This window comes from Pundamilia nyererei, unplaced genomic scaffold (genome assembly GCF_000239375.1).
Source record: "Pundamilia nyererei isolate P.nyererei 1_Seehausen unplaced genomic scaffold, PunNye1.0 scaffold00002, whole genome shotgun sequence".
NCBI lineage: Eukaryota > Metazoa > Chordata > Actinopteri > Cichliformes > Cichlidae > Pundamilia > Pundamilia nyererei.
Window position 1 is genome coordinate 5444654 of NW_005187403.1, and position 25369 is coordinate 5470022.

At 38.4% G+C, this 25369-nt stretch overlaps 3 protein-coding genes across 5 annotated transcripts; 1 reads left to right on the top strand and 2 right to left on the bottom strand.

The window, feature by feature from the left end:
- Nucleotides 1–1727: 1727 nt before the first annotated feature.
- Nucleotides 1728–6171, bottom strand: st6galnac6 (ST6 (alpha-N-acetyl-neuraminyl-2,3-beta-galactosyl-1,3)-N-acetylgalactosaminide alpha-2,6-sialyltransferase 6). Its single transcript, XM_005720237.1, has 6 exons — nt 5989–6171; nt 5530–5602; nt 3807–4007; nt 2481–2893; nt 2205–2312; nt 1728–2124 (listed from the first exon to the last, which is right to left on the bottom strand). Exons 2-6 carry the CDS (start codon nt 5551–5553, stop codon nt 1938–1940), a joined length of 933 nt encoding a protein of 310 aa, XP_005720294.1. The 5' UTR covers nt 5554–5602; nt 5989–6171; the 3' UTR covers nt 1728–1937.
- Nucleotides 6172–7719: 1548 nt separating this feature from the next.
- On the bottom strand, nt 7720–12340 carry st6galnac4 (ST6 (alpha-N-acetyl-neuraminyl-2,3-beta-galactosyl-1,3)-N-acetylgalactosaminide alpha-2,6-sialyltransferase 4). Of its 2 annotated transcripts, none has more exons than XM_005720239.1 (5): nt 11991–12340; nt 11748–11894; nt 10770–11179; nt 9733–9840; nt 7720–9567 (listed from the first exon to the last, which is right to left on the bottom strand). In XM_005720239.1, exons 1-5 carry the CDS (start codon nt 12165–12167, stop codon nt 9429–9431), a joined length of 981 nt encoding a protein of 326 aa, XP_005720296.1. In that variant the 5' UTR covers nt 12168–12340; the 3' UTR covers nt 7720–9428. The 2 variants fall into 2 exon arrangements, with proteins under 2 accessions (XP_005720296.1, XP_005720295.1); XM_005720238.1 differs by having other exon boundaries at nt 7720–9615.
- Nucleotides 12341–13047: 707 nt separating this feature from the next.
- On the top strand, nt 13048–20491 carry miga2 (mitoguardin 2). 2 transcript variants are annotated; one of them, XM_013909188.1, is made up of 16 exons: nt 13048–13172; nt 13953–14188; nt 14267–14477; nt 14592–14707; nt 14832–14952; nt 15449–15576; nt 16321–16438; nt 16597–16703; nt 16853–16956; nt 17362–17434; nt 17527–17613; nt 17724–17822; nt 18455–18589; nt 18689–18742; nt 18837–18953; nt 19525–20491. In XM_013909188.1, exons 2-16 carry the CDS (start codon nt 14093–14095, stop codon nt 19723–19725), a joined length of 1767 nt encoding a protein of 588 aa, XP_013764642.1. In that variant the 5' UTR covers nt 13048–13172; nt 13953–14092; the 3' UTR covers nt 19726–20491. The 2 variants fall into 2 exon arrangements, with proteins under 2 accessions (XP_013764642.1, XP_005720297.1); XM_005720240.1 differs by having other exon boundaries at nt 14017–14188.
- Nucleotides 20492–25369: the final 4878 nt, after the last annotated feature.

Consider the following 25369-nt stretch of genomic DNA (forward strand, 5'->3'; position numbering starts at 1 on the left):
TGTTTTTTCATTAAAGAAACAAACAAACAAAAAAAACAAAAAAACCACACACGTGGAGAGCAGAATGGACAAATGAATGTCCCTCTGAGTCTGAGTTTCTAAACCAGTCAGTTAAACATACATTTGCATTTACAAAAAACCCAAAACATGTTGCTGCCTTTCTTCAAGCTGGAAGCTTTTCTTGTAAGATTACAAGACCTTTCAGCTCTCAAACTTTTTGTATGTGTTTTGAATGTCACTGTCTCAGGTTCCAAACTTAAACTGACTAAAGTTTTTTGGTACATCTTCGCATTTATCGTAATCCTGCATTAATTCAGTCATGTTGGTTATAGCTGTTGAAGCAACACTTGACATTGTTGTACTGCATTCTGTTATATACACATTCTGATATGCCTAAAACTGTGGTTATTGAACGCCTGAAAATCTGGGTTGTATAAATCTACTTCAGGCTGTTATCTCAGTATATATAGCAGGCAACCTAGTTGTCAGCAGTCAGTACAATTTGTGTATCTTCATATTCTATAAAAATGTATTTATTTATTTTTTTACTAATTTTAAAAGAAAAAAGGCTCAGGCTTCTGGACCTTAAAATCGCATTTCATGCACAGTGATGACAGTTCAAATTCTTAAAGATAATTGCAAAATTCTTGTCACCATTTAGGAAGCTTCTCTGCTTCAAACTGAGATTTCACAGCAAGAGCACGATCTGAATTACAGCCACATGCACCACGACACCACTGAGGTGAAACGGTTTAAGGTCAGATTCAGGCAGACAGTTCACTAGTAATCTTCAACTGGCACTATACTGTAGAAAACATATTGCTCCTTTCAGAGAGGAAACGTGTGAATTTTACACTGTACATAAGTAGCTCCCTTATTTTTGACTCTCTAATATGCCCTGGTCTCAGAATATTGGTCATTTTTGGAAATTAACCTTCTGCATCTTTGTTTGAAAGTCAGCGCACAGTTAGTACCTATAACTAAAAAGGTCTTCCCATAATAAATTGGGTTCCCATGTGATTTAAGAGGTCTGATTATGTCCACAAAAGTAGCATTTCTTTTTCTGTCAGAGTTGACTCAAGAGCAGTGAAATATTGTTAAATTAAGATTTGGTGGTACTCTTATTTCTAAGGAGCATAAACACTATATTATAGTTATTTTAGTTGACACTAAATCTTAGGTCAGATTGTCTTATTATTTACATACAAAGTGCCGAATTCAGACTTACTAAGCTACTGTTAGGATGCTTTGTGTTAAGAGCTGAAAAGTGTACTGTATGTAGACAAATTGGATTCATCCAGCTAAGATACTGACAATGTATTGTCAATGGTTTCTTGAACTTGTGCTCTTACACTGTATCATAAGGCCCCAATATAGATTATAATATAGATTATTTGTACACTGGATTAGGGATATACTGGCTATGGCTGCAGTGATGGCAGAATACGATTCCTGTGTATGAAACAGAAAACTATAGCTATAAAGAGTACTTTATAGGCTCTCTAGTTATAGTTGATTAGACATGATTGCTGATCCCCTTTCAACATGAGAAACTGCATTTTTCAATATTTAACAAAAAAAATAAACATGTAAAAAATCTTTTTAAATTCATTTTATATTTACAAAAGACACAAGTCAGTGTGGAATATACACCAGGCTTCGGGAAAAAGGCTTGAAACTGAGCTTTTGTAAAAAAAATAAAAAATAAAAAATAAAAATAAAAAAAAATAAAAAATCCCATGCCTCTATTCCGAGATGCGGTCCAATATTAGGCTTTTCATCTGTTTCTGAAAATATCCATCATTCATACTTAGTCTGTTTTGTTTTTGTTTTTTTTAAAGAGGTCTCATCCGGGGGGAAGTTCCAATGAAATCAAACCGATAAAGCTCATTTGTGCACCTGTTAACTCCAGAGAAAAGTCTTCAGAAAAGTGCTTTTTACCATTTGGGATGAGTGAAGCTGATGTTGTACTGCTTTCCCCAGCGTGCAAACACCTGTTTCTCTGTAATAAAGCGATGGTGGTTTCCTCTTCGGCTGCTCTCGTGCTGGATGTATGTTACACATTCATCACCGCCCCTGGGCTTGTAGTAGTGGTATGGCATCTTCTTGGATCCAGATTTTCTTCTGGAAAAACAAATTGATTTCTTTATTGGTTAACTGGTTTAAATTCCCTGTAATGGGTTGAAGTCAAATGTTATACTTACCCACAGTGATTGGGTGGAACCATCCCATATACTTTGATATTATCACATATTTCAATGGCTATGACCATTGTGAACCAACCTGTGCTCAACCACGAGTGAGATTTTTGTCTGAGAAGAAAAAATAAACATATAGGAAAACAGCATTTGGTTACATTTATCAAAACATTTTATAACCACCCTTAACCTGTTAGCAGTCGGACGTACCGCCCACGGTACATTGGATGGTTTAGGGGACTAATTGTAAATTTGTAGGACTGCTAAGGGGTTAACACTCACCGGTCACGTCCTGTCTCTCTTTGGAACAGGCTGTCAAATCTGCGCATTTTGCTCGGTGTGACAGTGAAACAAGAGAAGTCTCTGTAGGTCATGCTGACTCTCTGGATCAATCTGTACAGGGTTCCTTTGGCATCTTTCCCAATCTTGTTTGGGGGTCCCCAGAAAATGATCACTGGGTGGCTGTCTGTATGTCGTAGGAACTCATTAGGTCTCCGGACCACCCTGAACACACTGGAGTGGGCTACGACCCTCAGAGTGGTCCGGTTCCCGACGTCAGATTCATACCCCGTCGTAGGGGCATCGTTCATGCGGATCACACACTCGGTGCGGTCAATCTCGTCTCCCGCTCGACTACCCAAGACGTGGCTGGAGCTCGTCACCAGTGCACACTCATGACAGTGCATGGTCATACTCTGAAAAGAAGCACAAGATGGAGCTTTTTAAGATAACATATTAAAACAATAGCTGTCCGCAACAGTGGTGTGGTGTCTATATTTTACCAGTTTAAGTGCTGATTTAATTTTTTTTAAAAACCCTAAAAACACTAAAACTAAATGCTAAATCCAGCTGACAACGCTCATAACAATGATAATAAGTTATTAAAACGTTTTCAGCAACACGGGTCATGCAAATGTGTGTGGGTTTAGCCACACATAGTATATGATAACGTCCATGTATCTGCCCAGTCTTAACAACTACAGCCCAGTGTGTTAGGTAGGGTTATAATTATATCAGATTCTTGCTACCTGATTAAAATAATAAACTTTATTGACATGCAGTATAAGAAAAAAACAATAAGGGTTTCTTTCAGGGAGTTTCCGGGTGTTTTTAGCTCTGATCACATTATAACGGTTGGCAGTGGGACAATTTGGAGCCAGTGCACCTTATCCCAAGTCTCTAACTTCAGATTGGGTTGACATCCCAGTCAATGCAGTTTTTTCCTAAAGAGGAAAAAAGCAACATTTTTTCTTTACTATTGGCTGGTTCAGGAAGCCACCCCTATGCACAGATAAAACTCAACTTGGATATAGCGTTCACAGGACAGCCTGAGCTGGGCCCAGTTTAATGACATCCTGTTACAGCTTCTTCCAAAATACATATTAGTAAATTACTTCAGCAGCATTTGATGCACTCCATTTTGTCTCCATACCTTCACAGGTATTTAGAATAAAACACAAGATTATACATCCAAATGAGTGTCGCAGTCTCTAAAACTAAATTAATTTCACTCGCATTACCAATCGGGAAACTGACTCTATATTGATTTCTGGTTCAAAGTTCACTTATAGTTCCAGCTTTAACTTTGAGTGTTTGTGCACAACCTACTTTGTTCCCATAAATTGGCACATAGCCGTCTTTTCCTGTCCATTTCCTCAGGTCTGTGGTCTTGGCGGCATGGTTGGTAGCCACATGGAAAGAAGCGTAGACAGCATCGATGCTGCTGTTATTGTTGGAGCTGTACAGGATGAAGAGCGTCATCAGGATGAGGATGGCAGCAAAGATCACCATCTTGTGGCTCTGTTGTCCCTGCAGAGTAAAACACAATGGTGCAATATACAGAAAAACATTTATAAACATGGAAACTAGAGGCAATACTTTTACTTTTTATTGGATTAAGAAAGGACCATGAAAACCACAGTGTGTGAGAATGCAGCAGCAAAATTAAATGTTTAAAAAAAAAGTGAAACTGCACACAACCACGTTATTTTAGATTTTAATACACAAAAAGGCAAGCTCTAACTGGCCCTGATTCTTGCTATGAGTGACTTAGTGTAGGCCTAAATCATACACAGTGTAACAAAAAGATATTTTAGTGGCCCCATCTGGCATACTTGCATACATGCAGAGTGAGACAAAAGCTGACATAAAGTTGTTTCCTGTGTACAAACAAACTGTTAATGGAGAGGCAGCAGCTAATGAGGCTAACCCTCAAAACACACATGCTCACTGTCTGAGCCACTCACCACCGGCTGACCACTGAGTGTCTGCATGATGCAGCTGACTGACAGCATGAAAATAGCAGCCTGTGACATGCCAAGAAAGTGGTTGTTTCCCAAAAAATGGCCGCCAATATTAAAACTGGCGGAAATCACTTGCTGAACTATAATATGTCAAACATCTTGAGGCATGCCTCTCAACTCTTTAGGCACTACCAAAGCAGGTCATCTCTTTGCTTCATGTATAACCCTTTCGTAAATCCTGTTGACTACATCCTTTTTACTAATATAAACAAAGATATTAGATAAGAAAAACACATACAGCCACAAGTGACTGCTTTTTAGCACCAGCTGCTGCAGCATCATCATCATAAAGCTGCTGGCTGACAGGCTGATCGACCAGAGTGACATACCACTGACGACTTTTTTTTTTCTCTTTCTATCCAGGTATGCTTTTACTACACTGTCAATGTGATTGGGATCATTGTCATGTTAATAAAAATGAAGCCACAGTCAATCAAATGCTTTCCAAATAGTACTGCTTCGTCGAACACACTCTGATCGTAGTTTTCTGTATTACTAATCAGTTTTTATCAATTTTGTTAAAATCCCAAACTCCACTGGCTGAAAAACAGCCCCAAACCATGACAGAACCACCACTGTGTTACACAGATGGCTGTAGAAAAGGGGTGGGCAACTCCAGGCCTCAAGGGCCCTGCAGGTTTTAGATACCACCCTGTGTCAACACACCTGAATCAAATGATTAGATCATTACCAGGCCTCTGGACAACCTCAAGACATGTTGAGGAGGTAATTTAGCCATTTAAATCAGCTGTGTTGGACACATCTAAAACCTGCAGGACACTGGCCCTTGAGGCCTGGAAGTTTCCCACCCCTGCTGCCGCCGCTCATGGTTTCCCGTCAACTGAAGCTCCATATGCATCTCTCAGGTCTTTGTGCCAAAAAGTGCCAGGGACAGAAATGCTCTTGATGACCAGCAACCTTCTAGCCATCAGTCGAAAGTCACAACAAGTGCCTGCACTTTTTAACAGTACTAACAAAGATACTAAGGGCAAGAGGTATGGTGCCACCACACCCTCTAAAGGTCTTACCTTGCCACCCAGCCTGAGCCCCATGCTTCCTGATCAGTTCCAGCACACGGACTGTAATTGTCTGTCATCATACCTAAAAAGGAAAAGGTAGACTAAAATAGACATGCACACAAATTCATCCCACTTCATTTAAATGGCGCCACTCGTAGTGATATTATCTAGTTAGCTGTAATTAGTCTAATAGCATGTTTAGACACGTAAGTATTTACAGGCTATGTGCTGGTGTACCTAGCAGCCGTCATACAGCTGCTAGGTACACCTAGAATGTTAAAGCCAAATATTACACATTTTGATACAAAAACACCATCTTAAATGCGCAACCGGCCGCTTTCCGCGGGGTTACGCTTTTCTTTACTGGTTATTCTTAAGAGCAGCGTCCGGCTAACGGTGCTAGCATATCAATGAAGTTGACGGGTGATAATGGGTTAACGGGGGCCCGTAACGGTCCGGGTTTTTTACCTTTTCATGGTCTGTTTAGCCTCCGTTAACGCTCTCCCTCGTTTCTCTCGTGCCTATCTTCCTGCACCACTTTCTGACGTCATTGCCCCCGTCCTCTCTGTGTGCCTGCTGAGCAGTGAGCACAGCTGCGGACTCCGGAGCTCATAAACAAACGTTGCTACGGTAGTTTCCAGGATGTAGCCTGACATCGTCACAGATATGTCCTTTGTAATCAGGTTTTATTTTATGTCCGTTTCTGTTATTGTTTTCAGTTCATTTTAGTTTCACCAAGTTTTAGTCTTTTAAATGCTGCTCCATATTACATAAATTAAGTAACAGATAATATGCATTGCACAAAGTCTACACAAAGCTTTGTGAAGACAGTTGATTAACAGGAAAGTAGAGAACACAACCCAGGTTGCCAGTATTATCTAAAACTAATGTGTTAAACATTTTGAAACTGAAATCAGGTAAGGAAGCATCTAAACTGAGGCACAGCAGCACAGAGCTTTAAATAAAGGCAAACAACAATCTCACATCAACTGAGGGAGTTCTTCAGCCTTGAAAAACAGACAATAGTACAGAGATGAGTAACTGCTGACAGCCTCTAGGTGAGTGAGGCCACCTAGACACAGGAGGAATCCCACCTCTGAAACAGACAATCTGAGTCCACCCACTCCAACACTGATTCAGATCAGATTTGTCACTGAAACCTACCTGATGAAGCTTTGCTGCATGTGTTTATTCAGACCTGGGATGTCTGCATAATTGTGAGTCATCTGCCTTTGCAGTGTAATGAGATGTATTGTAATATCTGTCCCAAATTTTCCAAATCTTACCTCTAACAAAAGGCCTTATAATAATAATAATTAACAAATTAAACTAATGAAAGCCAAACTAAAAGTAAATTCTTTATAAATAAAAACTGAACTGAAATAACTACTTCTACTCTGGGAACTAATGAAGTAAAATGAATTGAAAACACAAATCCAAGACAAAATAACAATAACATAAAATAAACTATAAATTGAGATTCATGAGTAAGTGATCTATGTGGAGTGTCAAATTTGTTTAGCGTTTCTTTTTGGGGTTTTATTTATTTATTTTTTATATGAATCTTCATAACTTTTTCAATTCTGGGGGGAGCATAATGGCATGAAGTGACACAAATTTAGACACGAAATTAGTTGATTTCCAGCCAGACACAACTGCCCTCTGAGAGAAATACTAAATGGCCTTTGCCTTCTGCTAACTAGTCTTGTGCTGATTATTAAGCTAATTTTGAATCTGTGACAAAGTTCGGCACAAGTTAAGAGTCTCACTTTCCTCACTTTTCATTTCTTTAGTTTAGTTTCAGTTTAACACAGAAGGCTCCTCTTTGAAACATTTTCTGTTCCCCACAATCCCTATGCTATGTTATACTGGAAACTTAAACAACAACAGTATATACTTAGGACATGCAGTCTATGAGTAACACATTTGGATTTATGCACTTTATCATCCCTTTAAAAGTAATGTTTTATTTAATCCTGTATTAACAAAATGGAGGTATTTTATACAATTTTAAAATAACAAAAGCTAACAGAAGTGAGCCAATCATCTTTCACATCCGCACACTGACTAATCGGATATTGGTGAAAGCACCAAGGGTAGACAAAGAATGTCCAAAGCACTGAACTGAATTCAGATGCACATATTCAAGTAAACAAGACTCTGAAATCCAAACTCGCACATACAAACAGAAAGTGTTCTTTAGCAGGTTTATTCATGATAACACTTATCTCACAGTGATGAGTGTTTACATTCAAGTTTGTGCCTTCAAAGGTTGTTTTTTTTTTCTTCCTTTTACCATATACATGGACTTTGGCTGCTAAAACACAAGTAAATTTAAACACTTCATGTCTGAAGTACACATCATAGTAAAACGCTTCCTCACTAGTGCAAATACTGATGCAGTCTCTGTAATAAGCCACCAAATAAGCATTATGCAACTGAAAAGGCGGTGCTATGTTTTTAATAGTAACAGGCAGCAAAATATAAATGGTAAAAAACTTTAAAGATGAAATTCAGTATTAAAACAAGACAATGAGTCTTCCTTTGCTCACAATTGTTCATTCAAATGTAACATTTTGTCACACACCCTAAAGGGTTTTTTCAGTTTCCGTGAGTGTGAGCGAGTATGTGGCCACCAAAGCAGATGTGAAAACAGCAAACTGCAGAATCACGAATTCAACGGCACCACAGAAAGACCTGAACACGTTAATGCACATTCAATGAAATGTTGCCACTAAAAGCATTTTAACACTGTAACTCGCCCATATTGTTACAGTTACTGTGTTAGCAACAAATGCAAGCATAAAGCTTTCAGTAGAGAGCTTACAGCATAACAGCAAGAGGTTTTTACAGAAATAAACACCAACTTCAAGTTGCTCAAATATGCTTATTTGTTGAAAAAGTTCAAATGAAATGCAACACAAAGGTTTGTCTGAAAACAGCTTTCCTTTTAAAATGTCCCGAGGCCATAAATACAGTATTACCTCAACTGTGCTTTAATGCTGAATCGGCATTGTCATCTTTTGATCACGATCATGGACCAAGAGCGTGTAAAACAGTAATAGAAGAGCTGAAGGGATTAGTCATTATTTGTTCTAATCAGCTGGATTTTCTGGTGGTTGACTTTCTTATAATAAGTTATCTTTCATACAAAAATGCTAAAATGCCACTATCTTATGCGTGTTTAGATTTCTGTGATGGTAAAGTAAGTGCCAGTTATTTTCTGACTATTTGTTATCGATTCAAAAGCAGCATTAACCTAATTGTAACCCTACATAACTATAGGCTGTATATAAAAGATGGCCATGATGGCATAGTCATCATGACACCCATTGGTTAGTGAGGTTCTTAATGAGAAATTGAGGGACAGCGTCCACCACAAAGTAAAGCTTAATCTAATTACTGTCTGTTTTGACTCTGAGGAATATAATTTATAAAATCAACATGTTATATTCAGTAAAACCTGAAACTGAGACCACAAACTCATAACAAGGGTTGAAGGGCTGTTTTCGTGTAGACTTCTATTAAACCAGATGAAACCAGATGGGTCGCCCCCTGCTGGCCATTTGAAATGAAGCACCTTTAAAGAACATTAGCTTTTTTTAGCTAGGTATATCTTTTATATACAGTCTGTGTATATAATTATAATGCACTTTCTGTCTCAAATGAAATGTATATAATTGCAGCTTTATATTACACAGGCCAGATTGAAGCATGAAGTAAAAAAACTGTGCAGAAAAGAGCAAAAGTCAAGGCACAGTTATAAAGAATCTAAAAGCAGCTTTGGTATTGACTGGTTTCAATTTATAGTGTTGTGTTTTAATATGTTTTTTTCTTGTAGTCCTACTGATCTCTGCAATACCGAGGGGCCATTATCATTTGTTACCAGTAAAGCTTAATCTCATTCTTCAGAGGCTCCAGGAGGGGTGTTTAAACTCTATCCTGTGGCGTGCTGCCCATTTGGCATAGATGGCTTTCTCAGTGATGAAGCGATGGCCTCCACGTTGGGTGTGCTCATGGACCTTATACATCTTGCACTCATTGATCCTGTTTTGTTCATAATAATGGTAGGGAACAACACTGTGATTGGCTCGGCTGTTGACAGGAGGGAAACAGTAGGTCACTAAAGATAGTAATAAGCCACTGTATGTACATAGAATATATACACACATAGAAAAAAAGATGGAGCTTGATTATGGATCATAATCTCACCTGCAGTAGCCGTCATCAATCATTCCATAAACATGGATGCTGTCGCACATTTCTATGGCCAGAATCATTGTGAAGAATCCAGTGCTGAGAAACGCCCCAGTTTTCATTCTGAGTGAGAAACACAGAATATTTGTTCTTCCAAAAAAAGTTTTGCAAATTCTTACAAATTCAAAAATAAATCCTACAACTGGCACCAGTCATAATCTACACATTAGATCATAACTGTATCATACACTGTACAGAAGAGGGTATGTAATTATTTAATTTCCTGTAGAATTTGTAGGTTTGCTCATTTTCCAAATGAAAGAGAACAGCCTCTATTTTTATGGTAGTTTCATTTTGATGGAGAGAGACAGAATATCAACCACAAATCCAGAAAGAAAAACACATAACATTAAAGTTAGAAATTGATTTGCATGTTATGGAGTGAACTGTATTTGATCACTAAGCAAAACATGAATTAGTACTTGGTGGAGAAACCCTTGTTGGCAAACACAGCGGTAAGATGTTTTGTGTAGTTGGTCACCATGTTTACACAAATCCCAGACTGGATTACTTATTTTTATTTCCTCCACTGTATTTCTTTTTAGAGACCGTCATTTCCTCAAGAGGTTTTGCCATTAGCCAGGCTGTCATTGTGTAAAGAACGTCCTCAGTAAATGACTGACCTGATTAAACAATGGGAACACTGAGTAGCTTCACCCCCTTGTGGTAAAAACATGGTATTACATAGAGCCCAGCCCAAGCGCAGCTTCAATTGATATCTCTTTGACGCTCACATTTTTGGATTTCAGGTTATAGCAGTTATTTCCTCACATTCTAACTGTAATTCATTTAAGAAAAACTTAAACTTTGAACACAAGAATTCACAATAACTTCCTTTAAAGTAAGGTATCAAGATTTAACTGAGGTGATTTAAGGCTGAAATGGGTAAATTATATTTTCACCTTTAATATTTTGAATTAGAGAACAAAGTTATACAGTGTGTAAATGGCTACACTTTCTATTTGTACAACTTACGAGTACTCCTACCGTACCTGTTTTTTCCCGTTTCGTTCTGAAACACCCCGTCACAGTACTCAATCTTGTCTTTCGTCACAGCATACATTCGGACATTTGGATATTTTTTTGCCATTTTCAGGAGGGCATTGAAGATGTGTCCTTTGCCATCTTGCCTCATGTTCCTTTCAGGACCCCAAAACACATATGTGGTCTCTGCTGACTGCTGGAAATAATACTGCTCATTTTTTACCAGCAGGGGAACGCTGGTGTGAGACACAACACGAACGGTGGTGCGCCTCCCAACGTCTTTCTCAAACCCCTTAGTGGGCGCGTTATTCATCCGGATCACACACCCGATTTTGTCTATCTCCTCTCCGGCGCCAACTCTGAGCATCTGACCTGAGCTGGAGACCAAGGCACACTGACTACAGTTGATGTCCAGTATCTGTGGAGAGAAAAGGGGAAAGATGAGAATTTTTTAGGCTGTGGTTTGTGCACATAAATCAGTAATTGGATGGTTATAGCTCAGCTGTTATTCCATTGTAATTACAGAATGTGCTTTCATAAGGTTTTGTGTTGGGCTAATTAAAATAGACGAAATCAGAATTTTAGGTCAAGTATGTCTTGCTGGGAACAATCGGAATTGATTATATTATTTACTGGGTTCAGCTGTAGACTCTGGATGTGCAACTCAGGACTTTCACAGACTTTTTCCAAAGCAACTCCTGTGTTCTTTTGTGGTACGCTCTAGCTTTTTGTCTTGTTGAGATGCAAATGTATTCACAGTCTGACAGAAATACTACAGATCTGTAGTAATGGTTTTCACCCTAACACACACAAATACAATCAACAGAGACTGACAGACTGACAGTTGCATGCCTTTGTTATTTAGGTTAAGAAATGCACTGTATAATTAATATGAGTGGCTATCAGTTTTCACAGTCACCATGAACTTAGGGAACCAGACCTCTGTAAGCTTTTTTTTGTGTAATCCTACCCTCCTTGTGTCTCACCTGGTCCATTCTGTCGGGCTTGATCCTCTTGTAGCCCTCGAGTCCCTTCCTGGCCGCAGCAGGTGATGGGCCGTCCCGTATCATCACATGCCCAACCCAAAACAACAGAGGGAGGCTCAGGGTGAGCAGGCAAAGCCAGCGAAGCATCTGCACAGGCGGATAAGATGTAGGAAATGTTAGGGTAGTGCAGCTCCGCACACATTATTAGCGATCGGATGGGTTAAATAAGCAAGTGACTCTTACCAGAACGTTCATATCAAGGCCTTCGGCAAACCCCTGCTTCCAATGGCCCGGACGACACTCATTTTTCACGCCGACTCGAGAGAGACATGCCCAGTCAGCCACCGTCGATTCATGATCACAAAGGTTCCATATCAAAAGATTTTTAATTGCCTTTCCAGCTCTGTCAAATTCCAGCATCCGTTTCTTTGTGCGGTTACTTTCGTTTTCATCACGTAGCCGACCACATTATTCTAGTCTTATTTGCACCATGTTTACATCAACTACCATCCGAAATCTGCAAGCTGCCCGTTTCTTCCCCAGCTTTGTTGACACAGTACCCTACAAACAATTCCTAGGACCCGCCTTGTAAATTATAACGTAGCCCGTCTTTACAGAATACGGCTTCCGGGGCCACTATTTCGCAACAAACTATCACCGGAACAAACTTGATTAAAAAAACATTACTTACCAGAAATAACTGTAACTTTAATAACAATAACTATAATAACTATGAATTTAACTATATAAACAATGATGGTATACGTTTTTATTGTTAGTATTTAAATTCATATAATGACATTAGACATGCGGAGGGCAGTCACGCCTTTATTCTGAAAGAAACATGCCAAAACCGGAAGCAGTCTTCTCAATACTTTTGGTTACTTTAAAGTAGCCGTCTATGCGACGTTCCAGTACCCCTCGTAAATTTTCTTTCCCACAATAGGAGGAAAGTAATTTATAAACATTATTTCAGATGGTTAAACTACGCCGTCTCAATACTTTTTCTCGTTATACTATTCTGGTAGCCTGACTCCAATGTTATGGCCTTTAGCATATAATTAAGAATATAATTATTCAATAAACGTAACCCATTTATGTCCCTTTAGCATTGTTTTTAATTATAAAGTATATACACCGCCTTGAACTTTCTAGCAGTATTTCCCCTCTGTTTGATCAGGATAGAGTGACGATATTTCAAGAACTAATATCTGATTGGATTAGAAAAGTCTTTGCCCCGCCTACTCTTTTATCTGATTCGTCAAGAAATAGGTAACTGTCTTCACACCTCACCCGACTGGCCCGTGTCCGCGTCGGTATTCTTGCGTTAACTACGTAGGGCCTTGGGAAAAAAAAGAATCCACCGTGCGACTTTCACTGACTGTGACACGGGGATGTCCTTCCTTGAAGCCTCGGATGATCACGGTATGTACCTACGCAAGGATTATGTTATTAGTTGTGCCTCTGGGGAAGCTGCACACAAAGCCGCCTTGAAGTGTGTGAGCTGTCAGCTCACAGACTTTGCTCTGAAGCCAGCTTGACCTGGTGATGCTATGATGCAGACTGACAGATAAGGCTAGCCGAATAAGCTAGCTGACGTTAGCATATGCTCATCTAAAAAGATAGTTTCATCTTTGCTAGTGCTAATATTTAGCTGTCCTTGACTTGAGCTTTAAAGAAAGACATAAACCCTGCTGCTGAATTTATGGGGAAAGCTCTAAAATAATTTGTGTCAGTTGAAATTACTGTCTTCTGCTTCCTGGACTGGCTAACAGCTAGCTTTCGCTTTAACATATTGTCAAAGTTCTTTCAACTAGCAGCCTTGTTTTCAATAACTTAAGTCTGCATGGAACATAGTTGTGCTTTATGTACACTAGTTTGCTTCAGAGACGTAGAAAGTCAACCAGTTTCTCATGTTGAAGCTACAACTACTATCTTTTGTGAGGCTTTGTCTCGTACAGTATGTTGAATGGCGTGCTTGTTGCCTATTTGCATACCAGACACTCCAGACTGGTTAAGTAGTAGCTGGCAGAGTGTCAGTCTGCTCTCCTTCCAGGTCAAACCATAAACCTGTACAAGTTAAGTTTGTACAGTGAAAATAGGTGGTACAGTGAAAGTAGTTTCTACTAATAGCTGGTATTATAATGGCTGTGCAGTTAGAAGCACCTACACTTAGGTACAAACCTTGTGCCTTATCTGTTGTAGAACAACAAGACTGCAGTTAGCCACTGGATGAGAGAGTGGTTGATTACGGATGGTTCATCAGCAGGTCCTGAGCTGGCTGATCTCAGACCAGAGGGGAAACTTAATTTTTGCTGTGGCCTGAAGGCATTATAATTCCTGAGATGTCAATGAGACGAGGAGAAGGGATGTCCATCGCTCAGGCTTTGGCCATGACTGTAGCAGAGATACCCGTCTTTCTCTATTCTACATTTGGGCAGGTAAACCCCTTTATACAAATGCACACACAGAGTGTACACTATGTTTGGTCGTATCCTCACTGCTTCTTCTGCTCTCAGTCCATATTTTCCCAGCTGAGGCTTACACCTAGCCTGAAGAAGGTGCTGTTTGCCACAGCACTGGGCAGTGTGGCTCTAGCTCTCACTGCTCATCATTTAAAAAGGCGAGGAAGAAAGAGGAAGCAGGGAACACAAGAAAAGGATGGCCAGAAGACAGTGGGAATACCAGAGTCGCTCATGAAGACAGGACGGCCCTCATCATTAAAGAGAGGTGTGAAGACAGAATATTATGTTTCTTTTTTAGGGGAGGGGGACGCTGTTTAGTGTCTTTCAGCAGTGGTTGCTGTGAAACATTCAGTGAGGAAATGTTTTTCCTTTGGGACAGCCCCATTTACTGGTCGACAGATGATGAGTCCCAGCACTCGAAGCAATGATACGATGAGTGGAATTTCCTCCCTGGCTCCCAGTAAACACTCAAGTTCATCACACAGCCTGGCATCTGTAAGTTTCATACTTTTTTTTTTTTTTTGTTGTCATGTTTGCTTTATCTTTGACTTATTTTTTTTTAAATTTTTTTTCACCATCTTTGGGTGTATATGTGTTTGGATGCTCATTTCTGGCTTAGATGCGAGTCCCAAGCTCTCCAAATCAGTCTGCCAATCCATCCACACCTTGGGAGGCAGAGCCTGTGGTGGAAGAGTCAGGGGCGGTAGAGGACGCTAATGCAGAGAATCTCTATTTAATGGGTAAGTATTCACTAAAACTCATGTTTTGTTTTTTTTGTTTGTTGTTGTTGTTTTTATTGTTTAATATAAAAACAGCGTAAAGCCACTTTTTTTTTGGTCTTTTTACTATTTCATGCTGACATTAGAGCACAAGCTATCTATAATTACATTGCAACCAATATTAATCCGTATCAATTTAATGCAAAAATGCCAGTTCCTGTAGCTCTGTGCCACTGGTACTTGTAGTGCAGTACCATTATTTTTCAACTCAAGAGTAATGTGCTTAAAACTGTTTTTGCACATGCACTGCAGCCTTTAATTTCTCTTTTAATTAACTGGGGAACTTTATGTGAGTAATAAAATCTTTCAATGAATTGGACCGACATACAACAGGTTTTAGTCTATGTAAAATCTGATTGAGCCCATGTGTGAATTGAACTGTTGTGTGCTACATTTAAGACGGGGCAAAACTGCAGACAACGTTGGGATTTAAATCAAATTTTTCGCTTCCTGTTAGGCATGGAGCTGTTTGATGAGGCTCTGCGAAAGTGGGAACAGGCACTGAATATTCGCCATCAACCCCACTCAACATCCAGCAACAACAGCCTGGCTCTGCAGGGAGCAACATGTGGAGACGTTACCACGGTAACTATTAAACTGTTATTACCAGTGTGTGGTGGGATTGCTAGTCATTAAATGATGTCAAGCAACATTTTGAAAGATACAATGTCTGAAATTCAAAGTCTGAACCTCAACATATCCACTGAAGATCACTCAAATCACTCTGTGGGTCTAAGATGGGAGTGACTCCAAACCACCTGAAGCTATCGTTGGCTTCAGTTTATCAACTATCATAAGCTTTGTCGTTTCCCAAACCAGATATGCATTGGAGTCCACTTGCACAGTGGGACTGTGACTGAACTCTCACTATGAAAAGTAACTCAGTAAATCATCTCTGCTATAGCTGCCGGAGAGCTGTCATCTTTCAGTGAAGGCTGAGGTCAGAATATAAATGGTTACACTGGGGAACATTAAAGCTGAGATTTCCTGTTAATCTTTTAAAGCATTTTTATCCCTCAAAAGGCAGAAATAATCAAATACTTTACGTGATGTTGTTGCAACACATCAGTGCATTAAACAACTGCCTAATAATTATAGAAAAAAAGAACTGGTCATAAACTGTTGCAAGACTTTTATTTATTAAAAATAAAATAAAATGATTAAATTTAACTATAAAATGTGATGCGGTTCCAGAAAAGCTGATCAATTTCACTTAGTCTGCCTCCTGGATTAGAGCCCAGTGCCAGTTTAATGTAACTAAATAAACTAATTCTTGGGTTATTTATTATATAATATTAAAGTGGTATCTTTATTATTTTTATTTTACAGGGTGAAGCCCAAAATAAAGTGTTTGCTGAGAAGTTAGAGACACTACTGCACAGAGCGTATCACCTACAGGAGGATTTTGGGAGCAGTATCCCAGCAGACAATGTGCTGGCAGACTTTGGTAAGAATTTCTGTGTGACCCTATCAGACAATATAAATATTATTAATCAAAGATCATACATTTCGACTGTTGGCTCTTGGCCTCTGTCACTGCTTAGAGCTATACATGTGTGCTTCCAGTCTGGCTCTGGCAGTTAGCTTGTGTTGTTCGTTTGGCAGAAAGTGAAGGAACGCTAATCTTGCCTCAAGTGGAAAGTTTCCATAGACTGCAAGAGGACGATGCTACTACTGTCACTTCTGATGACTCCTTCTTTTCGGCTGCGGAGGTGAGCTTCTTTCCCCTGCCCTCTAAAGACCGACCGTCAGAAAACACAGTACAGTCCAGACCCTTCAAAAAACCTCCCCCTCACTCGTGTATTCATCTGTGTACACACACATACAGGCTGTGCACTGAGGTATTTGTGTTTATGTGCAGCTGTTAGATCCCATGTCTCTAGGGGAGGTCTATCAGCCAGCAGCCCTTTATGAAGAAGCCCTGTCTCTGGTCCATGAAGACAAAGTGGCCTATAGGACCCTGAGGTAACTGTTATGTGAGGCATTTTTATTTGTATACTCAAAGATGCACTGACAAATACTTTTCTAAAAATAGTATATATTACTGTAGATAATGCCATATGAGTCACTGTCTGTTGTATCTGTGATCCCTCATAGACTTTCAACTAAAACTACTGAGAAACGCAGTTTAATTGTCAAACATCAAAAAGCCTTTAGCAGTTAAACTGGTGGAGACCAAAACTGAGCAAAAAGTGAATTTTTTTTTAGACTCCAAATTAATGCTAGTGTTACTTTTTGGATGTGAAAATGCACATTTTAACAAAAGGTAATAGTGGTGCTAAAAAACAAAACATCTTATACTCCAATACACAGCAGCCAAGAGAAGCATGAGCCTTTGTTGACTTAAATAAATCTTTCTGTGTTTACCAGGACTGAACTACTTGAATGTTATAGTGACCAAGACTTCCTTGCCAAGCTTCACTGTGTGAGACAAGCATTCCAGGTTGGTTTCAGCAAACCTACACTTCATACGTATACACATGTTTAAAACCAAATTACTACAGAAATTAAACCAGTGATGCTTTTCTTTTCCAGATCCTATTGTTAGATGAAACCCATCGTACGTTTTTCATGGAGACCGGAAAGCAAATGATTGTTGGTTTAATGATAAAGGCGAACAAGGTAAAATACTCCTCACTGGATCCTCAGTTATGAATGTCCTTTTGGACAATTTTAAAGAACTGTAATTATTTATTTAAATTGATCTCATTTGATCTTTTGCTTCATCTCAGAGCCCCAAAGCTTTTCTAGAAAGCTATGAAGACATGCTGCTGTACACTCAGAGAGAGGAAACGTGGCCCATCACTAAGATGGAGCTGGAGGGTCGAGGAGTGAGTAATCATGCTGTTATTCAAGTCATCACATCAATGTGATAGTGTATGTGTGTTTACGGTAAGCATGAATGTGACAAGTGAATACAATCAGTAGCTATTAATTGCAAACATCAGTTAACATTTGTATTTTTTTGTTTGTTTGTTTGTTGCTTTTTGGTTTTTTAGTGAAAATATTTAAAGGGACCGATTGCTTAATTTTTTTTAGTTTCTCTGTGACAGATATAACCCACTCATGACCAACACACATGACAGTGTGCTCAGCTCTTTGAGCTCTTTGAGTCAGATGTACATAATTTTAATATGTTGCACATTGCTGCCACCAGCTGTTCATCAGTAGTATAGCTTCAAACTATCCATAGGACATGTTCACACATGCTTGGGTGTGTGTATATCTGAAACAGACCGACCAGGAGCCCACTCTTACAAACCTCCATGTCACCACAGTAGATAAGAAAAAAATACAGAAGTTTTTTTTTCTTGTACAACAGTTGCACAACACTATCTAGTCCTTTATGTGTTCCAAGTCAGGTATGCCTGATGCCACAGCAGTTCAAAACATTACTGCTGCTAAAAATAAATAAATAATGCCTTCACCATTCCTCATGGTCCACATTTCCTGAACATTGCAGGTGGTTTGTATGAACTTTTTCGACATAGTGTTGGACTTCATCCTGATGGATGCATTCGAAGACCTGGAGAGTCCTCCTGCCTCTGTGGTGGCTGTGCTGAGGAATCGCTGGCTCTCTGACAGCTTTAAAGAAACGGTTAATATGATGCACATGCATCAGCACAGACACTTACTCCATATTCCACCAACATGCTTATAACGGTTTCTCTAATAATAGTTTTTAATTTTCTGGCAGGCTTTGGCGACTGCTTGCTGGTCCGTCCTAAAAGCCAAAAGGCGTCTTCTTATGGTGAGTTTATACTAGTTTTAGAAATTAATACTTTTTAACAGCTTTATTTAAACCTAAAAAAATTTGTTTATTCTTGTTCTTCTGCTCTCTCCAGGTTCCTGATGGATTTATCTCCCACTTCTATGCCATATCTGAGCATGTAAGCCCAGTTTTAGCTTTTGGCTTTTTAGGACCCCGGCAGCACCTGAGTGAAGTGTGCACAATTTTTAAGGTGAGGCCATACAGAGTATATGGTTTAAAAATATTTCAGTGCAAGCAGACACTATCCTCTGTGCAGGAAAACCACTAGCTTAATGTACAACTCTACAATTCTTACAGCACATGACACTAAATGTATAATTTATACAATTGTATAGTGAGATGTACAGCAGAGGATGCAAGATGCTGCGAGATACTTTCTTTAATCGGGTTATAAAACTTTATAGAAGTGCAGTGTTGGAAGAAAAGAGTCAGAGTGAAACTCTTAAACCTACATTTCCTTTAATGCAACTCTAAAGGTTCTTTGCCTGCTGCTTTGTTAGAGCACATTTATATACAGTTTGTACTAAACCTAATTTCAATAGTTTTTAGATTTAAGTAGCAGCTCCTGAGCCACAGACATCATTACATGCAAGAGCCTTTACAGTCAAAGTAGTAGTAGCTGCAGTAACAATGATGGGGGAACTTGCATTCATGTGGCTCAGAGCTAACTAAGCCACATAAAGTTGTCTTCACGTGGCTTAACAACACACACACATTATCATACCATCTTTTCATTTTGTTTTCTCTCCTTTCACCTGCAGCAACAAATCGTGCAGTACCTTAAGGATATGTTTGACCACGACAAGGTCCGCTTCACCTCTCCACAGTGTTTGGCCGAGGACATCCTGAACCTTTCTCACCGCCGAAGTGATATTTTACTTGGGTATCTGGGAATCGATAGCCTTCTTGAGATCAACGGTGCCCTGCCCAGTGACCAAGAGGGCTCTTCAGGGACCAACTAGGAGGAGTAGGGTAACAAAGAGCTTCACTGGGCCTTGTACCAGCCAACAGTAAAGAGGCTGATGAGTTGGGAACAGCAAGAAGTCACAGCTGGACAGTGTGTCGATATTAAGACTGGAAAGAATCATCCTCCTGTGATACACTGAGAACCAGCATTATTCATTTATTCATCCGTGTTTCATTAAACATGACGGCTTAAGTAGGACATACTTTCACTAGTTCTACAAATTAGTGAAAGTACATTGGTGTAACGATCCCACCTCTTTTATGTTGCTGCTGTGTAGTCATCGAGAATACAGACTGCAGTCATGTAATGACAGACGTGCAAGGACTTGTCTTTGCCTTGTTGGGTGAGTTCTTGAAAACAGGCCTGACGGGAAGCATTACCAACCCATGAAAACTGTGCCAGCTACACTTGTACTCCACATGGATTGAGGGCTTTCAGAGAACTCTTCATCACCTCTGGAATTAAGGGGAATCATGGTGTGGGAAACAGCATTTTGTGTTTTATTTTAAATTAAGTAAGCTTAAATGTTTAAAATGATGAGATTTCCTGAGAGTTCTTGAGCACTTTGGCCAACTGATTATTAGTGCTGCTGGTTAATGCAAAATGGGGTGGGTTTGTCTCCACACTTGTCCTTAAATCCTCTTTAATGTCTTTATTTATTTTCTCCACTTTTGGTCAATCGAGCTTAAAATGTGGTGAAACCAAGAAAGTCTGTTGAATGCAAAAAGACTTGAAATAGTGTAGGGTTCTGGCATGTTACTCATGTTTGACACCAGTGTTCACAGTTGCAGTAAACATGAGTGTTTGAAGAAGCATGTGCTAAGGGATTATGAAGGTTTACTTTCTATAAATTACAACGCAAATATTCAGATGTAAATGGCAACAAAAAACAAAACAACACTCCAAACACAAATAAGAGTGTGAGATGTGAAATACCTGTCTGAAAACTATTACATAAAACACAACAGTTTAGAAGAAGCTAAGGACAATAAACAATGTAAGACTTGAGTTCTCTTGATTTGTATTTGCTAATTCTAAAGTCTGAATCTGAGACATTCTCCCAGTTTAATTGCTTAAAAACATTTGGGTCTAAAAGTGTCCAGTCGCAAGTTGTACCAAATAAGCCTTTAACAAAGTGGATACTACTCACTTGTCCTAGCAGGGAAAGTACGTGTTACTAATGGTACCAGTAGCGCTGTGTTGTTCACACGACATGAACAGTAGAGTCTTTCCGTGGCAGTTTCACTGGTTAACATTAAAAATGGCTTTAAAGTAGGTGAGCCAGTGTTGGGGCCCGAGCACTGTGCATGTTTGCTCACTCACTCACTATCACACCTTAACAGCACACCTACTGAATCATTTATGTTTTTGTTTACATCTATACTTTCAGTGATAAAAGCTCGCTGTGGGGTTGTTTTGGGGGGTTTTTTGTGTAAGAAGGTGGACACCTGTGGAGATCTTGCTTAGAAAAAATATATGTAAACAGTGACACAACCTCTAAATGAAACATTGCCATTTAGTATTCTTAGGAAGGATATTTCTGATGTTATAAAGATCTGTAATGAAGAACAAGGCATTGTACAGCTGGACTGTCATCCACATAAGTGCACTGATGATAACGTCTGAGTCTGCTTTGCTATCCAAAGTACTGTGAACTTGTTATTGAATGGCATTTATTCCGCAATTATCGCATCGATTACACCACTACTGCACAGGCGCATTTCTGATACGCAGATATATACAAAGTAAATCGTCTTCATGAAATTGAATTTAAAGATTATTTATTTACAGAGAAGCACAGTTGTCTGAGGGGAGGAAAAAAAATTTCTCTGAATACTTTGGGCCGTTTTAGTGTCAGTAGTTTATCTTATGAGTCCATACAAGTGTATTTCTTGTGGCAGTGATAATCCAAATCAAAGTCTCTTAAATTAAGAGCTTTTATTTTCTTTTATTTTGATTCAGTATTTGCAGGGTTATTTGGTGTTTCTGTCTAACATGAACCAAAACTGTAAATTTAGCTTTTACAGAAAATCATTTGGTTCCTCATTGTGACAGATGAGCATTTTGCACTTTAGCAGAAAAATCCAAGAATGTCCAATAACCCTTTTTTAATAGCTGTTGATTTATTTGTTGCATCAAAAAACTGACATATTATTGATAATAAAGAACATAAATGTTGTACAGTAGAGAAATTATCTTTCCCAGATCACTATACATATGATTATTGTTAATCTGCTATCTAGGTTTTGTTTATGTGTCCATCTTGTTCAAATTCTCCCCTTTAACTGTTCTAGTAATTTTTATACCATTATTTGTCATGCAGGTAAATGCTGTTATGGAAAAATGCTTCTGTTTAGTCTTGTGTCCATAGATTGGTCTGCTTTTTCTCAGAAATACATCAGTGTATAATACTACTTGTAGACCCAGGCTTAGCCTTTAGCTGTAAGTTTTAAAGATCCCAGATTACCAATATTTAGGAATTTCTAATTTAAAAAAAAATTATGCATGGAGTCTTCTTAACATATATTTGATGCAAGAATTTCAGGTGGCCAAACTATAGAGAAAGATTGGTTTTGTTTTGAAAGTCACTGCTATGTTTCAAGTGTCCTACTCATGCCTTTTGTCTTTTCTATTGTTAATCAACAGCAGAAACTCTAATCTGATTTTAATTTTCCATATTAAATGTTATTTTTTTGTTAAATGATATTGAGTTATTTATTTTACTTCACAAAAGTCAAACATTCTAATTGAGAGTTTTAAAAGAATATTGTTAGAATAGGTATATCAAAAAACACTGGCTTAATTTTGCGTGGGTTCCCTCCGGGTACTCTGGCTTCCTCCCACCGTCCAAAGACATGCAGCTTGTGGGGATAGGTTAATTGGAAAATCCAAATTGTCACTAGGTGTGAATGTGCGAGTGAATGTGAGTGTGAATGGTTGTCTGTCCCTTTGTGTTGGCCCTGCGACAGACTGGCGACCTGTCCAGGGTGTACCCTGCCTCTCGCCCTATGACAGCTGGGATAGGCTCCAGTGCCCCCCGCGACCCTGAAAAGGATAAGCGGCAGCGAATGGATGGATGGATGGTTTTTAAGGAAGTACATGATCATAGTAGATAATAAGAGGAAAAAAATCTAATGTGACTAAAATATTGGTCAGGAATTTTAAATCATTATTATTATTATTAGTAGTAGTAGTAGCATCAAAAGAGGGCAAATATCATCAGTATTCCCAATTGTTCAGGTGATTATTGTCATCATGTAACTGTCCCCTATAAAAGTCCTGAATTTAAAAAGTACAGTTCTTACATACTTTATCTTTATTTTGTCAAAAGATGATATATGCGTCCGTGGTGCTACCACCCTTTAAAAACCTTCAAGACTGATGTTTTTTTTTTTTTTTTTATCGGCCTCACGTGCAAGCGATTATTAGCTATCATGCTAACACACTAGCACCTACCACAAAATTACAAATCTACTAACATTTAGCTCGATTATAGCACTGCTCGGGTGGATACAGGCATAGTTTAAAGTCAAAAATGTTTTTGTTTCATCATTTGCTGCTCCTTTTAAACTATTTAAAGTAATAAGAAAGAGATGGCGGCACACAAGAGGTAAAAGCTCTGTAGTGATTCAATAGTAAGCCACAAATCTTACAATAACTTTGTATAACAAGTCTGGATAACTTGTTACTTTTTATCCCAAAAGAAAGACATTTTAATTTTTGAAAAAAGACATAAATGGGAATCAAAAATTCCTTACACTGCATTTATGATCAGGTTTGTCTTACAGCCTGAAAGTTTGTATTCAAAGTTAAGGCTGTTTCCAATATGAACTCATGCAACCAATTTAAAATAAAATTATAATATTTGAATCATCTAATTTTAAGAGATAAGCCATGATCTTGATATTAACCTCTGTGCAATATTTGTTTCCCTCCCCTGTATAAAATGAGAGTTACGCCTGTGGATGGGTGAGGTACACCAAGCGGAGTTTGTAAATACATTTGGCTAATACAACAGCCAGACAAAGGTTATATGATCACTAATTGTTAAAGCTCTTTTAGAGAAGTATTGATGTTTGTGTGTGAACTTTATAAGCAATTTAGTTTATTTAAATTATGTTAAACTGACTGGCAAATTGTGGTATAATATACAGGTGTTCTGATTATTTTTATATAATGTCTTTGATATAAATAAGGTGTACAAAATACCTAAAAAAACAAACAAAAAAACCCCAAACTGTATAGCTCCAAGTTATAGTATTTAACCATAGATATTATAAAGAATAAACACAAAGCAGGTTGTGCCAGAGTTTTATAGTTTTGGATTTACTTATTAGTTTATATTTTGTTTTGTATTTTTGTTTTTAATTCAGTTTAGTTTAGTTTTTACTTTTCATTGCTTGACAATGTTTAGTTTTACTTTTGTTTTTATTAGTGTCAGTGTTAGGTTTAGTCCCTTTTGTATAGAGTGCATATGCCAGATGCAAGATTTAGAATTCTCAGTAGAAGTATCATTGCAATAAAAAACTGAACTTTTTTGAAAGCAGTTGACTCTCAGTCTTTTAGACATCCAAAATTTCAATAAACATGTCTATTAAAGCCTCATCAGCTCAATTATGATAACAAATTTTCCCTCTGTATTAGTATTTTTATTTTAGTTTGTTTGCAAAATTGTTTCAGTGACTTTTAGCTTTTCTTGAAAATCTAGTTTTTATTTTAGTTAAGGAAAATATTTTTCACATCTAGTTTTCATTTTCAGTTCAGCTTTATTTAACTATAATAACCTTGGCATGAGCACATCCCCTGCAAGTGTGGCATTATTGTATATTGCACATGTATAACCTGAAAGAGACTGGTCATCTATAGTTAATGTGGGAACCTATGTGCTGGAGTAGCATTACCCAGCACCTTGGCACCACTGACTGGTTTGTAAAGACCGCTGCACTCTTCATTGGCTAACAGCTGGTTAATTCCAAGGCATAAGTCACTGAGCTTCTGGCTTCCTGACATTTAGAATGATAAAAATTTGCAAAATGGACACAAATATGACACAAAAGGAATGACTGAGCCCATAAAATCATCAGGAAAGTGTTTACAGGGGTTAGAGCTGAAGGCAGTTTTCCCACAGACTTCTGTAGGACTAAAGTCTTTTTGCAACCACAGCGATTTGCCCCTTGTGGTCAAGAAATAGAAAGCTACGCCCATGTTTAGTTGTTTAATATTCTCAAATAAACCCTTCTGGCTTTGAACATTGTTCAGGAATGATGGCGGGCCAGTAAAGTGTAGGATAGTGAAAAGGCTCAAATTAATCTTAATCAGTAATGAAATTAATTCAAAATGCACTGATACCCCCATATTGGCCCTGCCATTCACCTATTAGCAATTAAGATGACATTTATGTGTTGTGTGAAGGCTAAATGTACAAATATTTCAAAACACTTCAGTTTTTAAAAAAAAAATTAAATAATCTGCTTCTTGGACACAAGGTGGAGTAGGCATCTATTCCAAATAAAACAAGTAAAATAACACAAGTAAATATTAAAAAACAAACAAATCCACAGACCACTTGCATTTGTGTTTACCTTAAAATCTTAAAGTCAGTGTATCCCTATAATTAGTTTTGAATGACAGTTCCACTT

What these genes read in the sequence shown, in the direction of transcription:
- st6galnac4 (XM_005720238.1), bottom strand. Translation starts at nt 12,167, where the DNA reads ATGCTGGAATTTGACAGAGCTGGAAAGGCAATTAAAAATCTTTTGATA. An exon ending in GCCTTGATATGAACGTTCTG is followed by an intron (nt 11,895 to 11,990) that starts GTAAGAGTCACT and finishes CCGCCTGTGCAG; the next exon opens with ATGCTTCGCTGGCTTTGCCT. An exon ending in AACGAAACGGGAAAAAACAG is followed by an intron (nt 9,841 to 10,769) that starts GTACGGTAGGAG and finishes TTTCTCACTCAG; the next exon opens with AATGAAAACTGGGGCGTTTC.
- miga2 (XM_013909188.1), top strand. Translation starts at nt 14,093, where the DNA reads ATGTCAATGAGACGAGGAGAAGGGATGTCCATCGCTCAGGCTTTGGCC. An exon ending in TCTATTCTACATTTGGGCAG is followed by an intron (nt 14,189 to 14,266) that starts GTAAACCCCTTT and finishes TTCTGCTCTCAG; the next exon opens with TCCATATTTTCCCAGCTGAG. An exon ending in AAGTGTGCACAATTTTTAAG is followed by an intron (nt 18,954 to 19,524) that starts GTGAGGCCATAC and finishes TTTCACCTGCAG; the next exon opens with CAACAAATCGTGCAGTACCT.
- st6galnac6 (XM_005720237.1), bottom strand. Translation starts at nt 5,553, where the DNA reads ATGGGGCTCAGGCTGGGTGGCAAG. An exon ending in GGCTCAGGCTGGGTGGCAAG is followed by an intron (nt 4,008 to 5,529) that starts GTAAGACCTTTA and finishes TTTACTCTGCAG; the next exon opens with GGACAACAGAGCCACAAGAT. An exon ending in GTTCCACCCAATCACTGTGG is followed by an intron (nt 2,125 to 2,204) that starts GTAAGTATAACA and finishes TTGTTTTTCCAG; the next exon opens with AAGAAAATCTGGATCCAAGA.